The sequence below is a fragment of the Eubalaena glacialis genome, chromosome X, assembly GCF_028564815.1.
Source record: "Eubalaena glacialis isolate mEubGla1 chromosome X, mEubGla1.1.hap2.+ XY, whole genome shotgun sequence".
Taxonomy (NCBI): domain Eukaryota; kingdom Metazoa; phylum Chordata; class Mammalia; order Artiodactyla; family Balaenidae; genus Eubalaena; species Eubalaena glacialis.
Genome location: NC_083736.1, coordinates 48,631,908 through 48,657,704, shown reverse-complemented (window position 1 = coordinate 48,657,704; position 25,797 = coordinate 48,631,908). Strand labels below are relative to the sequence as shown.

The following is a 25,797-nucleotide window of genomic DNA, read 5'->3' as shown; positions in this document are numbered from 1 at the left end:
AAGGCTGCCCGGGAACACATAGTAGGGTTGTGGGTCAGCACCAAGGGCCTGGTAGAAGCTGGGGACCATGAGTTTATAGTGGCACAAATCTGTGAGGTTGAATAGTTTTCTCCAGCAGTGTTTAGCTGCCTGGGCACAGGCATGGAAAAGGCGGACAGTTGGACTGATTCAAGGTTGGAATGTTGCCAGGCAGATGCGACAATCCTGGGAACTGAGGCTATTGGCCAAAGAGTGGCGAAGTAAAGAACCATGAGGTCTGGTCTGAGCTGCGTGAAGAGTATCAAAGGCAAGTCCCCTATGAGCCAAGCTCTAGGGAAACTTTGGAACATGTGGAAAGGTTGCTGGAAAAGAGATTGAACGATGAGCAGAGGGAGGCAGAACTGAGATGGGACAGAAAGGCAGATTTGGGGGTTTGAGCCCGTAGACTTAACTGGGCGGGACCAGGGGGAGATGGGGAGGACAGGCTGAGGGGGAATTTTTAAGAAGAAGGAGGGCCTCGAAGGCGGTCGCAGCGAGAATTGAGGCCGGCCGAAGTGAGGAGGCGTGGCCAGGCGCAAATCCCTGGCGAGGGGGCGGGGCCCGGGCAACTGGGTCCCAGCGCCGCTGTGGCTGCGGCTGCTTCAGCGACTGCTCCCGCCTCCCCACCCCCCTTCCCCGGGCTCCTTCCCGCCCGCCGCCGCGGAGACCCAGGCCGAGGCTGGGGAGGACGGCGGAACCGGGCCCAGGCTGTTCCCCTGCCCCCGCCGCTGGAGCATCGTCAGGAGGCATTGGCTGAGGGGGAAACCCCCAGCCCGAGCGCGCGGCGTACGCGCGCGCCCCCCGCCACCGCCATCCTCTCCTCCTTCCCTCCCTCCCCTTCCCTCTCCTCTCCTCCCCTCCGCCCCCTAGCCTCCGCTGCGGCGGGAGGAAGAACCTTTTCCGACCAGCCCGGAGAGCCCAGATCGATTCCCATCTGGGGAGAAAGAAGAGAACACGCACTCGGAACAGACCGGCCGCTCGCCCCGGGGCCACGGAAGTGGTTCGCCGCTCACGAGAGAGCCCGCGCCGAGCGCTACCCCCCGACCCTCACCCAGCCGCTGCCGCATAGACAGCGCTCCCCAGCGGGCCCCCGGCCCCGCCGAGCCCACTCCCCGCGCGGGGCCCGGGCCGGCGATGCCTGGCACCGCAGCGGCGGTGGCCGCGGCTGCTGCTGGTACTGCCACCGCTGCCACGGCTGCTGGCCCGGGCCCGGGCCGGGGGCTCGAGTCTCCGCAGTGGGGCTGAGCCCGCAGCCCCGCCCCCCGAGCCTGAGGCCGCTGCTCCGCCGGGCGCCGGGCCTCCTCCGCCCGCGCCTACGCCCCAGGAGCTGGAGCCAAGCGGGGAGCCTGGGCCCCGCGCCCAGGCCCGGACCATGCACGGCCACCGAGCCCCGGGGGGCGCCGGGCCTTCCGAGCCCGAACACCCAACCGCGAACTCCCCCAGCGCCGCGCCACCGGCCTATGCCGACTCGGACCCTGGAGCCTCGGAGCCTGGACTGCCGGTGCCCAGGGGATCAGGCTCGGCTCTCGGAAGCCTCTTGGATCCCCAGTTTGCCGGACCCTCGGACGCCAGTCTGGGCGTCGCTCCAGGCCCCCGGGTCTTGCCCTGCGGCCCCAGTCCACAGCACCACCGGGCCCTGCGCTTCTCCTACCACCTGGAGGGCTCGCAACCCCGGCCTGGTGAGTGATCGAGAAAGCATGGGAGCCCGAGCCATGGGCCTGGGAGCGGGTTCTTGTTCTCGGGCCCTTTAAGCCCCACCTCTGGGCCGGCCCGCTCACCCCAGCCCTTCGTCTCTTCTCAACCCGCAACCCCTTCCCTCGTTCCTCGGCCTTCGTCTAATTCTTTCAACCCCTGTCCCCCCTCCTCCCGCCTCCTCTCTGTCCCCTGTGCCCCCTCAACCCTTCCGACCCTCTTCTCTTCTATCTGCTGAGGCTAATGGGAGAGGGAGCACTCTAAGAAAAAGGGGCTGGATTGCAAGGCAGTAAGGGGGGTTTGTTTGGGGGAATGGGAGAAAAGAAGGAGTCTCCCATTTGCCAAGCGCCTATATTGTGCCAGGCACTGGGTGCTTTACATGGGTTTTCATTTCATCTTCAGGAGCCTCCTGTGAAGTAAGTATCATTAGCCCCATTTTGTAGGGGAGGAAACTGAGGCTCAAAGAAATTAAGTAACTTGCCCAAGGTCACACAGCTAGTATAGAGACAGGATTCCAAACCAGATCTATTTGAGTCCAAAGTCTATGGTCTTTCTGCTTCCCAAACTGAGGCTGGAGACCATGAAAGTAAAGCCAAGCCTTCTGCTTATGTGATTTTCTCCTGTACTGTTCAGCAGCTCTGCAGTATGAGTGGAAAAAAAAAAGAGGGATGGTGGATTGATCCAAGGTTGGGGTTTTGCCAGGTGTATGTGGCAGGAGGACAAGGGAAGGAGGGAGTAGAAGGTGCTGATGAGAGAGAAAGGTGGAAGAGGTGGGCCTTGGGGGTCAAGTTGGAGGGAAGGGCTGGAGGGGCTGGTAGGTAGGGAGACAGCAGAAAGGTGGTGATGGGGGGAGGCAGAAGCCAGTTGTAGCAGAGCTGCAGAGGTGCAGGGCTATAAGGTTGTTTGTGAGGCAAAGTCAGGATGCTTGAACTTGGATTTGCAGAGGTGGAGCAGCTCTAGGTCAGGCTGGGGCCACAGACCACTGCCTGGAGAGACCTTTGCACTGCACAGAACTGAGTGTCTGAGGAGTCCAGCAGGGCCTCCCCCGTCTGGGGACATCCCATGTGGACCTGAGCCCAGGAGCCATGGAGGAAGAGCAGTATCTTCCACTGGGCAACACTTGAAGTAGCTGTTGAGCCTCTGGGACCTCCCAGGGTCCACATCCCAGGCTTCTCAGGTTTGGGGGGACTGTGGCCCAGCACCAGGTAGCATTAGTAAAGCATAAAAGTATGGGCAACATGTGCCCCTTGCTGCTCTTGTGACCTTGGGCTAGTTGTGGAACCTCTGGGAGTTCTCAGGGGCTCCCTCGGTGTGGGCTGGAGATAACCAGCTGACAACAGGCCTTTAACGCCCTGCCCTGCATGTTGCTCCTGCTGACTTTCCAAACTCCCCTTGACAGACACTGTGTGGAGCAGGTTACTCACCCACTTTACTGCAGCACCTTCTTTCAGATCCCAAAACATGCCACAAGCACTCCCACCTCAGGGCTTTTGCATCTGCTTTTTCCTCTGCCTGGCAGCTCTTCCCCCTGCTCTCTACCTGGCTTGTTTCTTATCTTTCAGGTCTCAGCTCAGATGTCACCTCCTCTGAGAGACCTTCCCTGATCACTTTAGGTAGGGACCCTTGTGGGTCTCCATCGAAATTGCCACTGCACTTCCATCTTTGCACTTAGTACATATGCAGTTATCTTATTCTATGTGTCTACTTATTTATTGCCTGTCTTCCTCAACTAGAATGTGAGCTCCTTGAGGGCAAGGGGATTATATCTGTTTTGTTCACCGTTGTATCCCCAGCAACTAGCATAGTGCCTAGCACACAGTAGGTGCTCAATAAATCCTTGAACAAATGCCTGAACAGATACGAAGGGACCACATAGTAGGCCCTCAGTAACCATTGTCTAAGAGAAGGACAACTGAGCTCCTGCCCTCCAGATACTCTTGGAATGGGAGTCAGTAGCTGGGCAGCATCTAGGCTTCTGGTCTCTGGCCTCTGATCAATACACAGCAGTGATTCTTCCCACTCCATCTGTCCTTCCAAATTACAATCAAAATACCCATCCTGAACCACTCCCCTCCTCCCCCCAAAAAGCAGCACAAAGTTCCTACGATCCTTTTTCCCAATGAAGTCCCTGCCTCTCTAATTGATGGGTGTCTTTTTCTTTCTTTCACTTCAAGTTGAGGAGTGGGAATAAGAAGGGTGTCAGGGAAGGACCTGGCCTCCCATCCAACCATTCTTAACTGACTCACTGTGGAACCCCGGGTGAGTGACTTCCCTTCTCTGAGCCTCAATTTCCTCATCTAGAGAATGCCATGAGAAGTCTATGAGATACTGGTTGCAAAGCCTGCAGAATGAAATAAAATTTAAAAAAAAAATAAGAGAAAAACCTTCTGAAGAAGAGGCGGAGGAATTACTCAGGCCCTGGCAAGACAAGCGCTGGGCCATGTGATTCACAGCAGCATGGGGCGTGAGAGCCCGCCTCCCCCACTGCCCTTCCAGCCCAGGGGTAGGCACAAGTGACTTGCTTCTCTCTCCACAGGACTTGCCTATAATTGGCCCAAAGAGGGCAGGGTTGGTAGTTGTAGGGTGTGTGTGTGTGTGTGTGTGTGTGTGTGTGTGTGTGTGTGTGAGTGAGAGAGAGAGAGAGAGAGAGAGCGTCAATTAAAGGGTTGAAACATTTTCGTCCACATGTTAAGATTTCCGTGTGCCTCCCCGCTTCCTCCCTCAGACTGCTGAGGCCTTTATAGAATCACCATCCTTAGGGGCAGTGGCCCATCCTGGTGGGGGGGATGGTTTTTAAAATAATATATCTTATCCATGTGAAAGCTTTGAATTGCTTCAAAGTGCTTTCTCTTTTAGTTACCCTGATTCCTAGTGGGGGGTTGGTTGATTGTTTTTATGCCCATTTCCCAGTTTGATAAAACCTAAGGCCTTATTGGGTTACTGAGATAACTAAACTTCTCTGAGATACCAGAGAGGGCTTTGAGAGAGTCAGAAAGGAGTTCCCAGGTGTAGGTTTGCTCATAGAGATTTGGGGGGAGCCCTGCCCTCTTCCTCAGCTTTGGGAATATCTTTCCAGATGCTGATTGGGGGATAGCTTGGGACTTGACCCTAGCTCAGTCAAAGGAGTTGCATCTGGTGTTAAAGCCTTTTCGTGGGTAGTGGAAGGACTCAGCCTGTTGAGGGGGGCAGCATGAGGGGCTGGCTCCTGATTTGGAGCCTGGGCCATCATCTGACACTCTAAGAGTAAGAATTGAAGCTGGAAAGGCCCCTAGTCACCGTCTGGTCCTGGGTTTCCTAAACTGGATGAACATCAGAATCCCCCTTGTTGACTTTGAAAAAATAAATGTGATTCCCAGACTCTACCTCAAAGCTCCAGGATCTTAGGGTTGCAACCCGGGAATCTATTTTGAAAGCTCCTCAGGTGATTCTGATGTATAGCCTAGAGTGGGAACCATCCTTGAGCTGGGGCAGTGGAGACTCTGAGAGGGAGTTTAGCTGTGGTCCTACAGTGAGTCAGCATCATTAGGATACCACATCAGCCTCCACTCTGAGGCCCTCTCCCCAGGGCCTTGTGTGGGCCTCCCACCATAACTCCCAACCCTGAAGGGAGGCATGGGATCTAAGCTAAAGGGAGTGAGTCAACCTCTCACCCACATACGCACAAACACTGGCAGCCTCAGTTTACCCTTTATGCCTAGCTCTTATGTATGGCTGCCATTTGGCAATTTAAGCTGGAAGGCAGTTACAGTTTTGGGACTCTAGGCAGAGGAAACGCTGGCATCAGCAGCACCCAGCACAGGGCCTGGCCCAAAGGAAGGGCTCTAGAGGGGTGCCAGCAAGGTTTGCAGAGCTAGGAGGAACATAGAGAGCAGTTCAGGTAGGAAGTTCAGTGGGAGCAAAGGCACTGAGACATGAGGCATCCTCGGACAGGGGCTGGTATTGGGAGAAGTAGAGAGATAAGGCTGGCGAAGGGACTTTATCCTGAGGGCAAAGGGGAACCTTTGAAGGGGAATGATGTGCTCAGATGTGGGTGTTTGAGAAATCCCCATGGCTGTATGTGGAGAGTGGATGGTAGGGGCACAAGAGTGTGGTCAGAGACCGGCAGGTAGGGGTCGCAGTCATCCCAGCAAGAGGTGATAGTAGCTTGGGTTAGAGTGATGGCAGGTGAGGAAGGTAAGATCTGAGAGATATTTTGGTGCTAACATGGACAGATCTTGGTGGTGGCTTGGACGTAGAGGCCGAGGAAGAAGGAAAAGTCCAGGATGAGTCTGGGTTGTTTTCTGAAACCAACTACGGTGACCTGGTGGATGCTGGTGGGGCCACCTACTTGCAAGAGAAGGAGCAGGTTCGGGGGGAGATACTGATGTACGTTTGAAACCTGTTGCATTTGAGAGGCCTGGGGGGACATCCGGGTGACAAGCGGGGGCTACTCTTCGTTGTGGTGCGCGGGCTTCTCGTTGCTCTGGCTTCTCTTGTTGCAGAGCATGGGCTCTAGGGTGCATGGGCTTCAGTAGTTGTGGCTCGCCGGCTCAGTAGTTGTGGCTCGCAGGCTCTAGAGCGCAGGCTCAGTAGTTGTGGCTCACAGGCTCAGTTGCTCTGCGGCATGTGGGATCTTCCTGGACCAGGGCTCGAACCCGTGTCCCCTGCATTGGCAGGTGGATTCTTAACCACTGCACCACCAGGGAAGCCCCAGTCCCATCCTTGAAGACATAGATAGTGAGGTCAGCAGAGTCACCCAAACTTTGCCTTAGAAATGTCATTTGGGGGTGGGGTGGGGGGAGGAGCAGTTTTTAAAGTATATTTGCATAAAGCTGAGACCCATTTCACATATACCCAGGGTAGTGGCTGCTGCAAAGAACGGAGGGAGTACTCCTGAAAAGCAAATCAAACATTGGTGAAGTAAATTCCTGTGGCTCCCTCCGTGTTCTCCCTGTTGAGAGCATCCTGAGAGGCCATAGAGGGAGGTCTCCTTTCCATGGAAAGGAGAAGAGGGGACTCATGACAGGAGAGGGTGGTGGGCTCTGCTGGTGATTTTTGGAGAGCAGCAGTTTGAGATTCCAGGGGAGTGTCTGGGAAAAGACCCAGATTTGGTTTCTAGTCAGCTGGGGCCTCCCAAACAAACACAACAAAGTGTAAAGACTGGGTAGCTGCAAAAAGGACTTCTCCAGACAGGACTAAAAGAATTGAAGTTTCCAGTTGCAGATGGTTGGCACCCCCATTCCTCGGCCCTTTCACGTGCCTCTGCCCCTAGGGGACAGCCTGGCTGGGGCTACTTGCTCCTTCAAGGGTGAGCGGCAGCTACCAGTGCCCCAGACAGATGCCAACCATGGCATTCTGGGGACCAGTTAGCTAAATGCCTTAGGCAGATGTGGAGCTGGCCAGACGCTGGCTGGGTGGGGCTAGGACCTGTCTGGAATGAGGACAGGAAGTGCACTCTGCCATTGCCCAGCCCGGAAGTGTTAAGTGCCCTCATCTGGAGAAAGCAGACATCCTTGGAGCAGTGAGTCCAGCCTCTCCAGGCTCCAGTACCCAGTTCCTTGGACCTGGAAGGCATCACACCTCCAAAAGGTACCTCAAAACACAGAGGGCTGGAGACAAGGATGAGGGCAATAGCAGAAGGCGCCTCTGCACTCCTGACTCTGCCCTTGGTTCACTGTGCCCTCAGGCTTCCCTTCCCACCTCAAGGCCTTCGTTTCCCCATGTGTAACATCAAGGACCTGTTCATCGCATTTGTCTGGCGTATAGTAGGGCATCCATAAGTACTTGGTGAGCAGATAAGGGAGAGTGAAAGAGGGGAGGAAGGAGGACATTTCTTCATTTAACAAATGTTTATTGAGTACCTACTTTGTGCTTGGCCCTGTGTGAATTGCTGGGTGGGCAACAAAAGGCAGGCTCAGTCCCTGTCCTCGTGGAGCTCCTTTCTAGCAGGGAAGACATACATGACAGGTAATTCCAAGCACAGATGCTGAAGGAACAGATGAGGAGGGGGCAGGCAGGGAAAAGAGGACACTTGAGCTGAGATCTGAAGGATAAATAGTCCAGAGGTAAGGAGAAGCAGAAAAGCTGTTCAGGCCCACGAGAATGACATGTGCCAAAGCCCCAGGCAGAGGAGAGCACTTTCGAGGAACAGACAAGAGGCCTTTGTGGCTGCAGGGTGGGGGTGGGGGTGGGGGTGGGGAAGTGTTTTCAAGCTGGGCCTTACTTGTCCCTGTGCTCAGGAGTTTGGAGTTCACCCCGGAGGCAGGGGGAGCCCTTCACCGGGCTACAGAAATTGAAGGGGATTGTGTTTTCATAACCTGGTTGTGGTATGGAGAATACCTTGTAGAGGGCCCTGAGGATGGGAGGGAAACCAGTTAGGAGGCTGGAGTGGGAAAAATAGTCTATGGATTCCTGCCCTCCTAAGAAGTTGAGTCTGTAGGACTTGGGGTCTGGCTGGACATGTGAGTTAAGGGAGCAGGGGGAGTCGTGGAGAAAGCCCAGCCTCTGGCTTAGGGAACTGGGTGGCTGGAGGTGCCATTCCTGGGGTGGGGAAACAGGAGGAAGAGCCACTAGGGGCTGGGATAGAGCTGGGTTTTAAGATGCACTGAGTCTGAGGAGCCTAAAAAGGGGGCAGTGCCCAGTAGGCATCAATTGTGTCCATCTGGGCCCCAGACTAAGGACAGGAGGGTGAGGGGCACAGGTGTGTGGCTGAGGCCCAGAGAGGGAACTGAAGGCTCTTCCCGTTGCTGGAGGCTTTCAGCCCTCTGCAGCACCTCCCCGTGGCCCATGCAGAGAAGGGGTTAAGTCAGGGAGGGAAGGCGCCTGTAGAAAGCGGGAAAGGCAGGACTGGCAGCGCTGGCCCCAAGGAGCTGAAGCTGGCATAGAAGCCCTTCTGCCTGGGCCTGCTAGGCCCTTGCCGCCGCCCACGCCGCTGCCTTCAACTTCACCTTCACCTTCTCTGCCCCCCCCTCCAGCTTCTTCCCTGCTCCCCAGGCGGGGCCTCCCAGCCTAATGCGTTCCAGGTGTAGCTGCGGCCCCCTCCCCCACACGGGGCAGAGGGGAGGGGGCAGGGAAGGTGCTGGGCTCTTTCACTCTGCATCTCTTAGGGGCTCCAAGTCTCCAGATCTCCCCGACAGCTTCTGTCTCTGGAGAATTCCTTCAGGGATCTCAGTTTGGGCCCCATGGCCCTGTCAGGGGCAGGCAGTGGTGAGAGCCCCCCAGACCCAGCTCTGCCACTTTCTAGTTTCATGTGATCCTGAGCGAATCACCTCACCCCTCTGAGCCTCGGTTTTCTCATCTACAAAATGGGGTTAGCATCCCCACCTCCTAGGGTTGTTAGGATTAAATACCACAGGTAGAGCAGAGCACTCGGCGTGGCACATTGTAGCCATGTTCAACAAGTGGCCCTGGTCTGCTCTTTTTGTCCCCTTTGCCTCTTTGGGCCTGCATCCCTCACTGTCTCTGTCTCCCTTCTGACTCGTCCCCGCCCATTTTTTCCTGTCTCCTTCTCTAGCTGTCCGATTTTCTGGGTCTCTGTAGTTTCCCTGTCTTCTTCCTCCTTGTTTTTGTCCCAGTCTCTCTGGGTCCTTTTCCGTCATGATCTTTCTGTGTTGCCAACTCTCAGTTTTGACCAGGCCTCGGTGGGGGTGGGGGAGGAGTGGGGAGGGGGGATGGGTGGCTGTTGGGGGCTCTGGGGTCACACACAGCAGGGGTCAGAGGGTCCATCCCCTAGCGGCTTTGTCCTCAAGGGGAGGGAAATCACAGCCAGCGTGGCAGCCCCAGCACTGGGTAATTACTGCCCCCAGTGCTCCCAGCTGCAGCTCCACTCCCTTCCCTTCCTGTCCTCTGAAGTCCCCAGCCCCTCCCTGGGGGTGGAGCTACCACCCCCAGCCGTCTCTGGCCTCAGGTCCAGAGATGCTGGGAGGAGGTGGCCAGGCCCTCACAGCAATCAAGCAACTGGAAGAGAGATGGGCTGTCTGTGCTCCCATGTGGCTGTGGTGTGTGTGTGTGTGTGTGTGTGTGTGTGTGTGTGTGTGTGTGGACGTGCGCATGCGTGCACATGTGCCTGGCTGCCTAGCTGTCTTTGTCCCCATGGGTCTGTTTTGTGTATATCTTAATGTTCTTGTTTCTGTATATCCATGTGTATGTTTGAGTGCGTGTCATTATATATCCATGTGTGTCTATGTGTGTCTTTGGGTCTGTATATGTTATGTGTTCCTGTGTTATGACACCTTGGCTCTGTCTAAGCCCCTGGGGCATTTCCAGATGTTTCTGCATGTGGGTCTCTGTATGTAGACTCTGTGTGTGTGTGTGTTTCTGTGCCAGTGCCTGCCTCTGCATGGCCCCTATGGGTCTGTATCTTGGTGGTAGTGGTTGGTGGAGAAGGAGGGTGCCTGCCTGTCTTTTGGCTTTTTCTGCCCCTTCCTCCTGTTCTTACAAACCCAAGACTCTGGTCACTGTGCCCTTCAAACACACTCTTCACCTCCCCACCCCTAGTATCCACACCTTTGCTCACTTTTCTTCCCTTGCCTGCAGGACTGTGCCCAGTCTATCTACACCTGAAAAAACACAACCTGGATGGGCGAACTCAAAAACCATTTCCTTTAGAAAGTTCTCTGACCTCCCCCCCGACCGCCCCCAATGTGATTTCTTTCGCAATTCAGCAAACATTGACCGAGGATGTGCTCTGTGACTCTGGACACAGACACACTTGGGATCCAGTCTCAGTTCAACCACTTCTAGCTGTGTATCCTCAGGCAAGTTATTTTGTTTCTCTGTGCCTCAGTTTCCTCATCTGTAAAATGGAGCTAATAACATACAGGGTTGTTAGGAGGATGCCCTACAGGAAAGCATCAACAAAATGCCTCGTGCAGAGTAGGAGCTCAACAAACAGTTGAATCCTCATACCTTATATCCTCCACAAAAAACTGAACACCTTGAGTTCCAGAGAGTTCTAAAAGTTCTTGCAGTCTCCTGCTTTTTTCACCAGGCATCCTGCACAAGGCAGAAGACCAGACAGAACGAAAGGCAGATTCCAGTTCAGGGAACTGCTGACAAGTATTGCATGAGCCAGCTCCCTGAGGGTGCTCAGGCCCAGAAGAGACTGGGCCCTTCCAGGGGGTAGAGGAGGGACTCCAAAGCTGCTGCCCTAGGGCCAGAGCACATCAGATAGAGCAGGAGGTAAATGGCAGAGGTGGAAGGGACCTTAAGGACCATCTAACTCAGATATTGCAAACTGGTGGCCCACAAGTTTAATTTGACTCACAAGTTTCATTTGGCCTACTCACTGTTTTTAAAATTAGGGGATTTCACATAAAAGCCTGGATTTCTGATTCTCTTGAAATATTGGAAGACCTGAAAATGCAGGGCCCCCATTACTGCAAGGTGACAATTAGATAGAGGGGAGAAGCTGCCATCCCTACTTTAAGTGAGGCATGTGCTCTCCAGTTTACCCCCGTCTTCACCATCCCCTATTGCATTATATTGTCCCATTTTACAAAAAGGTCCTCACTTTACAAAAGGGTCCACACTTCACACAAGGGTCCACACTTCACAAAAACGTTCTTCACTTTACAGAGGAGCCTCACTTTACAAAAGAGTTCCTCCGTTTTACAGAACAGTCTTGTATTTTGTCAAAGAGTCCTTCATTTACAGACATCATCCATTTTACAAAAGGGTCTTTATAGAACTCTCCTCACTTTACAGAATGTCCCTCCACTTTGAAGAAAGCGCCTCCATATTGCAGAAACTTCTTCCCTTTGCAGAAGGAGCCTTCTTTTTAACAAAAAGACCTTCATTTTACAGAAAGTTTCTCCAGTTTTCAAGAGGGAACACTCTAGGAAGCTCCTTACTTGCCAGAATGGCTCCCACTTTCCAAAAATGCCTTCACTCTGCAAAAGGTGCCTCCATTTTTCTGCAGAGTCCTTATGTTCACAAGACCAGTCCACTTCAAGGAAGGGATCTTCGGGCTAGCCACAGGGTTCCTATAGACAGCTCCCCCTGCACTTCTCATACTTGACAAAGTTTTGTGTTTAAATTTTCAGAAAGAACATCTGCCAGGCCAAGCAAGTTTGGCTGCAAAGGTGGAGCAGGGCAGCTGGGCTGGACCTCACATTCAAGGGGCAGGTGGGAAGAGGTGGGGCAGCTACTCCACCTTTATCCTCTGCTTTTTTCTCAAGCTAAGGGACTCCCCTTCCCCCCCCCGCCCCCCCCACAGAGCTGACTGCCCAAAGGACACTTTCTTATTTGCTGTTCTTTCTTCTCCACTCCCTCTGCTCCCTTTCCCCACCCCACCCCACCCCCAGGAATTCAACTGTCCCAGGGGCCTACCTCTCAGCCTGGAGGCTGAGGGCTGCTGGGAGAACCATGCACTGGGGGTCAGCAGGCCTGAGTGCTAGGGCTGGCTTCTGCCCACAATAGCATCTCACCAGTTCCTCACAATGAGAAGCACACACATATTCTCCCCATTTTGCAGATGGGGAAATCGGGGTCCAGAGTTGTGAAGCGATTCCCCACGTCACCAGGGAGTTAATGGCTGAGGTCCAGTCTGGGGTCCTATTAGCTGTCTTGAGATTAAGCCAAGGCTAAAGCTGGGAGAAGGGAGAGGGGGTGCTGCTGGCCAGGGAGGGGGAGAGCTGGGAGCTGAAATTCTTGGAAAGAGGTAAGGGTCCAGTTCCAGTGGTAAAGTCATTGTCCTCAAACTCAGCTAGACAGTAGACCTACTCTGCCAGTAAGCCCAGAAGCACATGCTCAGGGCACCTACCAAGCAGGGGCATGAAGCTACCAGAAACAATTTTTGGAATGAGTTTGCTATTTCACTAACAGTAAGTTGTCATGGGAAAATTCCAAACTCTGTTATAATTCTTGACACTTATTTTATGGTTTTGTTTGCTTTCTATATTTGAACTGAATTTGAATGGGGGATGGGGTACCATTGTCTTTTCTCTGCCATTCCGCCTCTAGTCGGAATCCCGCCCTGATCTGAGAAGCTGCCAAGGAGAGTGGGGCTGGATTCTGTGTCCATCTCTGGCTGGGTTTGCACACGTTTCTCAGTGTGTTGATAGCTTTGTGTTGCGTTGCAGCCTGTGGCCTGTGGGTTTATGTATCTGTGTGCGTAGTTTTGTGTCTTTGTGGATGTGCGGTTCTGTTGGCTTTCAAGTTCAAGCCACATTGCTCTGCGGGTGGGGGAGCACTATGCTCTTTCCCTTCTTTGTGTCATGGACTCCTCAAAACCAGGGAGCTGTGATTATTATCCTATTTTCCACACAAGGAAACTGAGGCTCAGATAGATGGAGAGGCTTGCCCAGGGCCACACAGCTAGTAAGTGAGGGTGTTGGGATTTAACTGAGGTCTGTGTTACTCCTGAGCCAGATGTTCCTAGTGAAGGCTTCACAACACCTTAACCCATGCAGTCTGGTCATCGAGTGTGATCATGCCACCCTTCTTTGGAATGGTCAAGTACCACAGGTTTTTAATTATTGACTTTGTTTTTTTAATAAATAAGACCAGATTCAAGGTGATCCCTGAGATAATGTCACTGTCATAGGCATTCAGGTGCCCATTGCAGGGAAATTGGGTAGAGCCCACAGCTTGCCTGGTGCCACCTCGGAGGCCTGGCTCCACCTCATTCACTAGAATCCCTTCTTGACTAGGGCTTCTGGAGTTCACCCCCAAAAAAGTACAGTTAGATTTGAATTTCAGATGTACAACAAAAAAATTTTAGTATAGCATAATACATTTTTAGTATGCATGAGGCATGCTTATACTAAGAAATTATTCATTGCTTATCTGAAAGTCAAACATAACTGAGCATCCTGTATTTTATCTGGCCATCCTGTCCCTGGCCTCTCCCTCCCCTGAGCTTCCCCAGTCCCGACAGGCTGACCCCCTTGCACTTCCTGAGCCGCACTTAGCTTTTCCTGAATGAGAGTTTCTTGTCTTTGAGATTGGGAGCTCCCTCAGGGTCAGGATCAAGATTGCCCTTCGGCCTACTGAGGGGCCTGTCGGAGGGCGCACCCCACACCCACAGCAGAGCCAGGGCCACACCCAGGCATCCTGGGGTGCCCAGGGCGTGTTTCCCATCAGTGACAAGAGACGCCTGAGTATGGCTGTGTGTGCACACCCTGTGCCAAGCGTGTTGCATGTGGACGTGTGAGCAGCTTTGTGGTTCTCACCAGGTCTTTGCGGTTTTCTCCCCCCCCCCCCACCAGACCAGGGATCGAACCCGTGCCCCCTGCATTGGAAGCATTTGGTGGTGTGACTTTCGTGGCGGGGGAGGGGGATGCCCTTTGTGGCCTCTGTTCTAATGCCAGTGGTCAAGGGGGCAGTGCTGGTGGAAGACCTTGTCAGGTGTGTGGGTGTGAGTGTGGATGTGCGTGCATGTGTAAGAGAGAATGTTGTGGATTATCAACCCTAAAAAAATGGGCTGGAGGACTTCCCTGGTGGTCCAGTGGTTAAGACTCCACACTTCCAGTGCCGGGGGTGCAGGTTCCATCCCTGGTCGGGGAACTAAGATCCCACATGCGGAGCAGCTTGCCCAAAAAAATTAAATTAAATGTAAAAAAAATGGACTGGAGAAAATCAATGCAGGACTTAAGGGGGGGTGGGGATGGAATGGGGAAGTGGGAAGGGCTGTGATATCTAGGGGAGGGGCAGGACCTCCCTTCGGAGCTCCCTGAGGGCAGAGATAGGATTTTCAACTCCCCCAGCACAGAATCTACCAGGCTCAGAGCAGAGCTCAGAAGTATTGGGGCGACTAAACTAAGCTGAGGGAAGCCAGGGAGTTCAGCAGGGTCTTGAGGGGCCATAGAGAACTAGCTGGGAAGCTTGTGTTTTCCCGATGGGCAATGGGGAGTCATGGAACGTTCTTGCGCAGATAAGTGGCATGACCTGAGCTGGAGGTCCATCTAGCCACCCGAAGGGAGCAAGACCTGGGGCCAAGGGGAAACGTAGGAGGAAACAGGGAAATGTAGGCAGAGGGACAGGGAGGGGGAGCACTGCAATAGGAGAGAGGTGGATCTTGAATCTTCTTCCCTCAGTGGAGCCCTGCCTGGTTCTTGGCCAGGCCTAGGCTCCTGAACTGAAGCCCTGTTGTCATAATCTGTGGGCAGGCTTGGGGGTGTTGCTCTTACTAGCCGCACTAGCTCATGACTTTCGGAAGCACTGACACGCACCTCTGCCCCTCTAGATTCCCCTCTTTCCGAGCTTCCTCTTGGAGAGCAGGGTTAAGAAGTCCAGTCTCAGATCAGTCTGCTACAAGTCTGTCACTGACTTGCTGTGTGACCTCGGGCAAGTCACTGCCCCTCTCGCTGCCTTCATCTCTTCATTAGAAACTGGGCTGACAGTCCCTGCCCCTCTCAACTGGGGATCCAGGGTGTCCCCGAATATTTGAATCCCGTTCTGCATGGCTGCCTGCAAGGAGGCAGAGAGAAAGGAGGGGCAGGCCCATCTGTGCGCTCCCAGGTGAGGTGGGTGAGGAGGGAGCAGAGAGTGGGCCAGAGCAAGGCCACAGAGGGTGGCATGGTCACCCTATCCCTGGGACAAGCAGTGGAGAGAGGGAGAGGCCCCAACTAGGGGCCCCACTGCCCTGTACCGACTGGGTGGGAGGGCTTGCCCAGGGAGGCCTGCCTGCTTTGAGGTGTGGAGACAGGGCCAGGTGGGCGCCTCCAGGCCCAAGGAGGCAGACAAGGGGCACCTGGGACCCTGGCACCTATGTGTGTAACCCTGAGAGGGGTCTCTGCATGGTGGGGTGCCTGGCTTTGCTCTCTGGATCTCTGGTCCTTTCAGCTGCTCTCTGTGTCTCTCACTTTCTCTAGCCATATTGTCTCTTGAACTATGTCTCTGCATGTGCCGCCCTCCAGGTGATTCATCCCCCTCAACCCCACACCCAGGGGGAGGGCAGGGCAGGACCAGGCCAGGATGTGCTGAGCAGGGCAGGGTAAGCAGCCCAGCTGAGCTGAGAGGAGCACCTTCTCCCTCCCAGCCAGGGCCCTGCCTGCTCAGGTGGGAAAGGAAGTAAGGAAACTGCACCCAAAGCCAGGTACAGAGTGGGGGTGGGGGCCTCAGCCTGTGGCCTGGGGCACCTTGTTCCTTCAGGGCTGGGAGGGGACCATGGCCTGAGGCCCCTGGGGCCTTTGCGACTGGATTGTGGCCTGGATGGAGTCAGAGACCCTGGGAAGCTGCTGGAACCGTGTGGGTTGGGCTGCTCCCTTCCCTCCTGGACTGGGAGAGCTAGAATTCCCTGCTGCTCTTTCTGCCTGTGACCCGGTAGGGTATCTTTGTGTTGTAGCTGTATGTTTTTGCAACAGAGGCCGCATGTGAAACCATGACTATTTAGACCAGGAGGCAAGTGTCATGTGGGTGTGTATACCTGAGCCCCTAAGACCCAGGGACTCCATGGACATGTTTGTTTCATGAGTATGACATAGTAAATTATGCCATGTGTCTGTGATTGTGTGTCTGTGTTTCTGGGTACATGGTGGCATGTGACTTTGTGCTGCTTTGCCACTGTGCAAGGTTGTGTCTGACATGGTATAATGACCCTGTGTGGCTATAGTCTTGTCACTGTGTGAACCGTTCGCAGGTGTGTGAACCTGCAACACCATATCCTGGTGTGTATGACACCCTGTGGCCCTGCAGTTGTGAGGTACAGCATAAATGGCACTGTATATCTTTGTGACTCAGTGGAACCATATTTGAAGAGTATATAAGTGGGTATATGATGGTAAGTGGTTGGGTGATTGTTGTATGAGGCTGTGTGTGAAATTGTATATTTGCCACCGTGTGACTTGCATCTTTGTGACTGTGCATGGCCACGTTTGCCGGTGCATGTGATACCGTGAGGCTGTGTGATAACATGTGAAGTTGTGACTGTGGGTCTTTGTGACTATGTGTGACCAGGCTTTCAGAAGCGTGGTGGCATGTGATTGGATGTTTGAATTTGTGCAGCCCCAAAGTTAAGTGAAACAGTGTAAATAACCCCATGTGTCTCTGTGACTGAGTGGGCCCACTTGTGACTGGTCATGTATGAGACTGTGTGACACAGATTAACAGACTCTCTGTGGCTGTGAGAGGCCACGTGAGAGTCTGTGGCACAGCAAAACTGGCACCATATGTGGGTGGGAGCTCTGGGGGCTCTTGGCTGCCACTCACCCTCTCGTCCTCACACCTGTTTGCCTGCATCCGTCCCTACAACAGCTTTTCATGGCTCCCTTCTGCCCACAGGATGGTCACCCAGCTCCTCAGACTGCCATCCAGGGCTTGCCCTCTCTACTCTACTCTTCCCCCTCCCCTTCTTCTCTATCATCTGAGACCCACCACAGCTCCCTGCCCATCCAGGCCACACTCCTTCCCTTAGGACATGTCATCCCTTGGTGGGGGGGGGTGTCCCTCACACCTCCCAGACTGAATCTTCTCTCCCCAGTGTGACCATCATCTCCCCCAGGCCCAAAGACAAAGGTAGGTAGGGAGCCCACAGTGAAAGAAGGACAGTGCAAAAAGGCCTCCCTTTTCTGAATTTTTTTGCCTGTTTAAAGCTGTTCCTGTGACCTGAACTCTGGCTGCTGGCTGTGTGTTTGTGTGTGTAGGTGTGGAAATAGAGGATAGTACAGATTAGTGAGAAGCTGGCATTTTAAGAAGCAAAACTTTTGTTCATGAAATATAATTTCATCATTTTCAGCTATATAGAACCGTAGAAAAGGAAGTCCAGATATCCTCAGGACCTTAAGAAAAAAGGTGAAGAATGGTTTAGGCTCAGCATCTCACTGTGGCTAAATAAACAAGAGTGCAAGCATGTACACAAACCATAGGCTGCTCGTGCTCACCCCCAGCCTGGTTAAACTCCCTAATAATAATGCCTGCTGACATACAAGAAATCAATGTACTAATCACAAAGAACTCTTGTCTGTTACTGAAAACAGCCAGCCACAACCCTGGGCCTGGCTCCCCGTCTGACGGCTGGGGTGAAGGCTTCCCAGAAAGGCAGTGTGGCCAGGAAAGGGGCTCAGGAAAACCCGATACCACAGGTACCTGCTAAGACATACAACTTCCCAGTCTCCTTTGGGGTAATCAGTTGCTTCACATCCAGTTTCTCCCTTTCTGCAGGGCTGCACCAGGGAAACCGTATCCTGGTTAAAAGTTTGTCCCTTGACCCTGGCCAGAGCCTTGAGCCTCATCCAGAAGGTCCCCAGCGACTTCGCTCAGACCCAGGTCCCCCCACTGAAACCCCCAGCCAGCGTCCTTCACCACTGAAGCGGGCACCGGGCCCAAAGCCACAGGGTAAGTGGGTCCAGAGAAGGGCAGAGGAATGGCCCATGAGAGGGGACAGAGGAGGGGAAAGGTTGGCCAGTGGGAGAGGAGAGAGCTTGTTAGAAGGACAGGAAACACTGTGGTCTAGGGGCAAAGGGCTGTGACCTGGGGCTAACATGTGCATACTGGCATCTCACCTCAGGCCTGCTCTGTGCCTGCCTCAGGCAAAGGTACAGAATGGGGGTTTGTGGAGGGGCCTGTGGTCTGGCTATGACAGCCAACTCCAAACTCAGCCCATTGGGATCTCCCCTCTTTTTCCCATCCATCTCTCTAGTCCCCCCAAAGCCCAGCTACCTGCAGATGCCCCGGATGCCCCCACCACCTGAGCCCATCCCACCCCCGCCATCACGCCCACTGCCTGCAGACCCCCGAGTAGCCAAGGGCCTGGCTTCCAGGGCAGAGGCCAGCCTCAGTTCTGCAGCAGTATCCTCACTGATTGAGAAATTTGAAAGGTGAGTCTGGTCCCCGGGGGACCCTGTGGGGGTAGGGTGGGCCTGGGATAGAAAGGACAGTTGTAAGACAGGCCTCTCAGTCAAGCTCATACCCTGCCTTCATGTGTGTCCACCACCCACCTCAGAGAGCCTGTGATTGTCGCCTCGGATAGGCCAGCCCCTGGCCCCAGCCCAGGTCCCGCAGAGCCAGCCATGTTGCCACAGCCACCCCTGCAGCCACCAGTGCCCCAGCTCCCCGAGGGCGAGGCCTCCCGCTGCCTGTTCCTGCTGGCTCCCGGGCCCCGGGACGGCGAGAAGGTGCCCAATCGGGACAGCGGTATTGACAGCATCAGCTCACCATCCAACAGCGAGGAGACCTGCTTCATCAGTGATGATGGGCCCCCCAGCCACAGCCTCTGCCCCGGGCTCCCTGCTCTGGCCAGTGTCCCTGTTGCTTTGGCCGACCCCCACCGACCCAGCTCCCAGGAGGTTGATAGTGACCTGGAGGAGGAGGATGACGAGGAGGAGGATGAGAAGGACAGAGAAATCCCAGTGCCCCCGATGGAGAGACAAGAGTCTGTGGAGGTACTGACCCACGTTCACCGAGAGGCAGGACTGTGTGGAGAAATCAGGAGCCTGGCTTTTACACTTGATTCTTCCCCCAGCTCAGTATTTCTTGAAACAGGGCATTGTTTCCACTTGGAATGTTTGGCTTCCCTGGTCTCCTGGTACTAAATATCAGTAGCAGACCTGTACGCTGTCCCCCCATCACTGTAAATACAAAAATGACCATGCACAATTCCAAATGCCCACTAGGAAAATTGTTCTACCCTCATCCAAGAACCACTAGCTGGACCTCAGTTTTTCCATCTTGAAGATGGGCATCATGGTTCGGGATCTTTAAAGTCCTGTTCCAACTGGAATCCCCAGATTCAGTAGCTATGTGACATTGGGCAAGTCTCTGCTGCCCCACCACAGCCTCAGTTTCCTTGTTTGTAAAATGGAAAGTCTCACATCCAGAGAGACTTCCAGACAGCTGGCCTCCGGAGGGCCACAAGAGCTTAGAGCCCCCTAGGAACCTGAGGCTGTGGGACAAAGGCTCTCGGCAGCAGGAATCCCTTTCTGTGCCCCAGCAGCCTAACACTGCTTCCAAAGGCATCCTTGCACTTAATTAGGTCGCAGCCAGAATACCTGCTCCGCCAGAACCCGGCTCAAACGTGGGGGCCGAGGTCTGGGACTCAGCAAATATGTGTCCAGTGAACAGGCAAGTGGGCCAACAGGCAATGAGTTTTATACATTTTTATACTTTTGGGTTTTCCTCACACCCCAGGTACTCAGTAAGCCTTTGCTGACAGTGAACTGAGTGGGTGAATAAATAACATTTATAGTCTACTTAATCCGTAGTCTAATATGTCTTATATATATTAAATCATTTTGTTGTCTCAATTACAAATGGACTTAGGTCCTATTATTATCTGTATATGTAGATGAAGAGACTTAAATACAGAGCATTTATACAACTTACGCAGGCTAGTAAATGTCAGAGCTAGGATTTGAACCCAGGAAGTCTGACTTTCCAGCCCACACCTTAACCACTACACTATGCTGAGTGAATAGAGGGAGCAGATGGCTGGGTGAATGAGTGACCGAATGAGAAGTGCACGGCATCAGAATTGAGGGGTGACCTTTACGAAACACGGGGGAGTTAGGGGTGAAGCTGTGGGGCTTATGGGTTCAGGGATGGGAGGTAGGGTTATCTCGGGGTGGCATTAGGCTTAGAGTAGCATTTGCACTATCTGAGAATTCTGGGGGTTTGGTGAAGATTAGGGTACAGGATGATGGACAAGCAGTTGCCTCTTCTCTCTCCAGTTGACTGTGCAGCAGAAGGTGTTCCACATTGCCAATGAGCTCCTACAAACCGAGAAAGCCTATGTTTCCAGGCTCCACCTCCTGGATCAGGTGAATGGTCCCTCAGGGTTGCCGGGGCACCAGGACCTGGTAGGTGGGTGCCAAGGAGGAAGTGATAGGACCTGAGCCCAACCCTACCATTGGGGCCAGAATCTAGAGTTTGGTAAGGCTCCCCTCTGACCTTGACCCCCATCCTATCCCTGAAGCCAACTCTGATTCATGACCCCAAGCTTGATCTTTGTATCAACCCTCATTCCTAAACCTGGGTAGGTATACCAGCCCTGACTGCAACTCTGACCCAGATCCTGAATTAACCCCTGGCTGTGAACCACACTCTGAACCTCATTCTATCCCTGGACCTATTCCTGACCCCCAAACCCACTAGAATCCCTAAGAGTAGGAATTCTTGTCTGCTTTGTTCACTGCCTGGCACACAGTAGACACTCAAAAATATTTGTTAAATGAATGGATCTAATTCCAAACTTCTCTCTGACCCTGACCCTGATCCTGAGTTCTCATTGTTCCAATGCCTACCTTCAGATCCTAACCTTGACAACCTGAAATCCAACCCCACATTATAAGCCTAATTCCATTCCTTCACTCCTCAGTCTCAAGATCAGTGCTGATCCCAAAACTCAACAGAGCTGCCCACAAACACTGCCCTCACCTGCCAGTTGCCCCTTCCCCAGCCAAGCCCCAGGCCCCACTGGGCTGATCTCTCCTGCCCTGCCCCATAGGTGTTCTGCGCCCGGCTGCTGGAAGAAGCTCGGAACCGCAGTTCCTTCCCGGCTGACGTCGTCCATGGCATCTTCTCTAACATCTGCTCCATCTATTGCTTCCACCAGCAGTTCCTGCTGCCTGAGCTAGAGAAGCGCATGGAGGAATGGTGAGGGGCCCCAGACCTAGGCTGCCCGCCTTCCTGTCCACTTGCCTGCCGAGCCCAGGCCAGATGTGTGCACGAGAGTTCGTTCCTGCCTGCCCTCTCCCCTCACCACCTTTCACAGAAAGAATCAGGCCTAAGCTCTGCTTTCTAGGCCCTCCCAATCTATAATGAAAGACAGATCAGGACTCAGAAAATTACAACAGAATTATAGCAAAGCTCTAAAGAGTATGAGGTTAAGAGCCAAATTGGCTGGGGTCAAATTCCAGTTCTGCCTCTTGCTAGCTTTATGATGTTAAGCGAGTTTCTTAAATTACTCTGCTTCAGTTTCCTCAGCTGTGAAATGAGGGTAATAGTAATAGCCTACCTTGTAGGGTTATTTTAAGGATTAAATGAGTTGATACATGTAGAGAGCTTAAAACAGTACCTGGTATGTAATAAGTGCTAAATGAATGTGAGCTATTGTTTTTTTTGTTGTTTTGTTTGTTTGTTTTTGTTTGTTTTTATCAATGCTATGATAGAGCTGAGAATGGGAGGCTGTGGGAATCCAGATAAAGGGACCAAAACTAGCCTGGGGGTTAAAGAAGGATTCAGGGAGGAGGTGAGATCTGAGCTGAGTCCTGAGGTAGAAGGGCAAGGTTCATAGGCAGTCTCCTGGTTTCCAAGCTCTCCTCTTCCAATTCATCCTTTAGCGTCTATACCACCTGCCATAATGGTCTTTCTGAACAATAGTCAGACCATGTCACTTCCTGATTAAATCATCTCCATGCTCCCCACACCCACAGGATAAAGCGTGTCTGTGTGACCACAGACGGCTGGCATGAAGTCACTTCCTACATCTCCCCAACTACTATGACCCCTGAGGGCTGAACCAGGGCTGGTTCTTGTGTCTCCCCCAGCAGACTGTGACCAATGAAGGCTGGGACCAGGTTTGGTCCTCTGTGTCCTCCAGTAGACTGTGACTCCTGAGGAGTGCAACCAGGCCTGGTTACTTTGCCCTCCCCTACCTGACAGTGACCCTCTCAGGGCTCAGCTAAGTGTGACTCATTTGTGTCCCCAGAATCACCCAGCACAAGGCTGGGCACAGAATCAAAAAGCAGTGTATGAAGTGGCCCTTGCAGTAAGGTCAGAGCGGGTATTCCAGGATGTGTCATCCCTTGTGCTCAAGGCAGGGCAGAGTTGGGGTGGGTGGCAGCCCAGGCCGTGGTCTCAGGTCAAACTGAGCCTTTTGGCCTACTTTGTGTATAGTATAAGCAGCATTTCCAAAGGAGCAGACTGGCTGAGAGGTAGATTTCCAGGACTGAGATAAGACCGGCCTACAGGGTGGGGGCATTGTGGGGGACAAGGATCAGCAGGACCACATCAGCCCCTGTTTCCCCCTAGGGACCGCTACCCACGCATTGGAGACATCCTGCAGAAGCTGGCACCCTTCCTCAAGATGTACGGCGAGTATGTGAAGAACTTTGACCGGGCCGTGGAGCTGGTCAACACCTGGACAGAGCGCTCTACCCAGTTTAAAGTGATCATCCATGAGGTGCAGGTAAGCAGTGAAGCTGGATGGGGCCGACTGGGGTGGACAGGTCTGCAGGGACCCAGTCAGGGGTCTTTGGCCAGACCTGAACCCTCCTGCTTCTGCCTGTCACAGAAGGAGGAAGCCTGTGGCAACCTGACCTTGCAGCACCACATGCTGGAGCCCGTGCAGCGCATCCCCCGTTATGAGCTGCTTCTCAAGGACTATCTGTTAAAGCTGCCCCATGGCTCCCCGGACAGCAAGGATGCCCAAAGTGAGTGCACACAACCGGACCCTGCCCCCCCACCCCAAGACTTAACTCACAGGGTCAGCCTTCCATTGCCACGTAATTGAGATCTCAGAATAGGACCTCCAAACTGAAAGGCCCACCTTGAGGGTCTTGAATGAGACCCCAGGATGAACCTCCAGGTTGAGATCTCTACCTGAGCACCCAGACAGAACATTCAGGAGTCCCCCCAGTCTGAAGTTTCCAACTGGAACTCCAGAGTTTGAGGGGCATACCCAGAAAGATCCCCTAAAGGGAGCCATTTGTTTCCTAGGTTGAGACCCCAAGGCTGACCCCTTGACTTGTCCTCAAACGAAGTTGTCCCAAGTCCAAAATGAAACTGAGTCTAAACCCCCAGGGACTGAGCCACCAGGCTAAGAGCCCAGACTGACCCTCTCAGGCCAAGTCCTCTTTACTGAATCTCCACAGCTGAGCTCCCCAGAAAGAGGCTTGTCTCATCAAGCCCCTGACTTTCCATCCTCCACATTAGAGCTTCACTCCGTATCCACCAGCCACTACCCAGAATGACCCTCCGAAAAGAACCCCCATGTCTGATCAGAACCCCACAGAATCACCTCTCCAGAACTGAGCACCTCAGACTGGACTCCATATTTTCTGCCTCCCAGATTTGGATCTCTAGGCTGAGATACCACCTCCTTAGACAAGTACTCACACATTGAACCACTAGAAAAGTGTTTCATTCTGATTCCTTCAGTATGAGACCCACTCCTCAGGGTCACACCCCAAAGAGTGCTGCGCAGAGTCTCCCCAACTTTCTCTCCCCAGACTGTTACTTCCATTCATTCCTTCATTAATATAACAGCTATTTACTGTGCACCTTGGTGTTCTGTGCATTGTCCTAGGCACAGGGGACATGGAGGTGAACAAGACAGACAAGGTCCTTGATCTCAGGGAGTGTGTATTCTACTCGGGGAGATAGACAGTAGACAAAAGTCATAAATACACTGGAGAACATTAGATAGGTGCTATGTGTGATTCAGAGAATAAGAGGGCAATGTGACAGTGACTGGGGGGTCAACTTTAGATTGGGTGGCCTCTCAGAATAGAGGATATTTGAGTCAAATCTGAATAAGAAGAAGGGAGCCACGTGCTGAGTAGGGAGGAGCACGTTCCAGGCAGAGGCAACAGCAGGTGCAGAGTTCCTAAGGGGGGGGGGGAGGGGGTGGCAGCTTGCATATCTCTGGACCAACAAGAGGACCAGTGTGACCTGAGCATGACCAGTGAAGGTAGAATGGTGGAAGAAACAGGGCTGGAGACAGGAGCAAGACTTTGAAGGCCAAGATGAGGAGATGGATTTTATTCTGAGTGCAGTGGGTAGCCATGGCAAGGTTTTGATTAGGATCACTTGAAGAGCTAGAAAGGGAGCCGAGAGACCAGTTAGAAGCCTTTTGCAATAGTCTAAGTGGGAAAGATTGGCTTGATGAGAATGGTAGCAGTGGAAGTAGTGAGAAATGGTTGGATTCAGAATATATTATATTTGAAAGTAGCACTGAAAGAACTAGGGTGAATGGGTGTGGGGCTTGGGAGAAAGAGTCAAGAATGACTTGCATGCATATTTTTGGCTGGTGGTGATGGTTCCTGAGATGAGTTTAGGACTTTGATTTGGAGTTAGATGAGCCTGGAATCCCAGGGAGAGAGATTTGGATGTCACTAGCACAGGGATAGTATGCAAAGCCATGAGGCTGGCCATAGTCACCAAGGGACTGAGTGTAAATGGAGAAGAAAAGGGGGCCAAGGACAAAGCTGAGGGAGGTGGAATCAGCAAAGGAGACTTAGAAGGAATAGCCCTAAAAGTAGGAGGAAAACCAAGAAAATGTGGGGTCCTGGAAGCCACAAGTGTCGGGAGCAGACAGTTGTGTCCACTGCTGTGTCCACTTCCTAAACTGAGCCCCTTCCACCCCACCAGATGGGGCACTTTGCTACCAAGCCTGGACTTCTAGAAAGAGCTAGAACACTAGAAAATTTGATAGCTGAACTCTACAAACAGACCCCTGCAGACTAAGTGCCTTAGTCCTTTCCCCGAATGAGAATCCCCACTGAGGTATCAGGATGAACTATAAAACCTAAACCTCTAGAAAAAGCCTTCCAGACTGACTACCTGGGATGAGCCCCATAGACTGACATCTCCAACCTGAGCCCTCAGGCTGAACCCAGTTTGAGGTCCCAGTTATAGATCCCCCACACTGGTTTTCCCAAACTAACATTCCCAGACTGAGTTTCCAAAATGCTCTCCCCACCCGGGGCGCTGAGAGTGGGTTCCCAGTCACAGCCCTTGGCCTGAGGTCCCAGAGGGAGATTCCCCCAAAGGAGCTTCCCAGTCTCATCTCCTTAGCCACCATTTTATAGACAGGTATTGCCAAACTGAGCACCCTAGATTACCCCCCCATTTACTGTCGCTCAGACTGAGACTTCTAGCTTGACCCCAAAAGAATGACTCTCCAGATGATGATGATACCTACCTCATAGAATTGTTTTGAGGATAAATGAGATGATCCAGGTGAAGCTATTAGCACAGTACCTGGCACATGGTAAAGACTCAATAAATGTTAGTTGTTTTTATTACTGAATACCCTGACTGATGCCCTCCATACTGAATGCCCCTAAAATCAGCCCCCAGATTGAGTTCACCTAACTTAGGTTCCTGTTTTATACCAATCTCAGCCCTATCTGAGTCCCTAGAATGAACTTCAGAGCTTGAGCTTGGCCAGCTGAGCTCCCCACACTGAGCCCAAAGCTGAACCCCCCAGAAAGAACCTCCCAGTCCAGT

The 25,797-nt window shown here is 53.1% G+C and overlaps 1 protein-coding gene across 2 annotated transcripts in view; it reads left to right on the top strand.

Moving 5' to 3' along the window:
• The first annotated feature begins 1,320 nt into the window (after positions 1-1,320).
• FGD1 (FYVE, RhoGEF and PH domain containing 1) overlaps positions 1,321-25,797 on the top strand; it is a 35,810-nt gene continuing 11,333 nt past the window's right edge. Inside the window, exons 1-8 of one of the 2 annotated variants that reach the window (XM_061179543.1) lie at positions 1,321-1,697; positions 17,791-17,964; positions 18,269-18,446; positions 18,572-19,010; positions 20,295-20,384; positions 21,071-21,219; positions 22,597-22,753; positions 22,859-22,997. In XM_061179543.1, the coding sequence (XP_061035526.1) occupies positions 1,391-1,697; positions 17,791-17,964; positions 18,269-18,446; positions 18,572-19,010; positions 20,295-20,384; positions 21,071-21,219; positions 22,597-22,753; positions 22,859-22,997 (1,633 nt within the window). In that variant the 5' untranslated portion in view covers positions 1,321-1,390. Of the gene's footprint in view, positions 1,698-11,783; positions 11,815-17,790; positions 17,965-18,268; positions 18,447-18,571; positions 19,011-20,294; positions 20,385-21,070; positions 21,220-22,596; positions 22,754-22,858; positions 22,998-25,797 lie in introns of those variants that run through there. The other variant, XM_061179544.1, reaches the window with a different exon arrangement.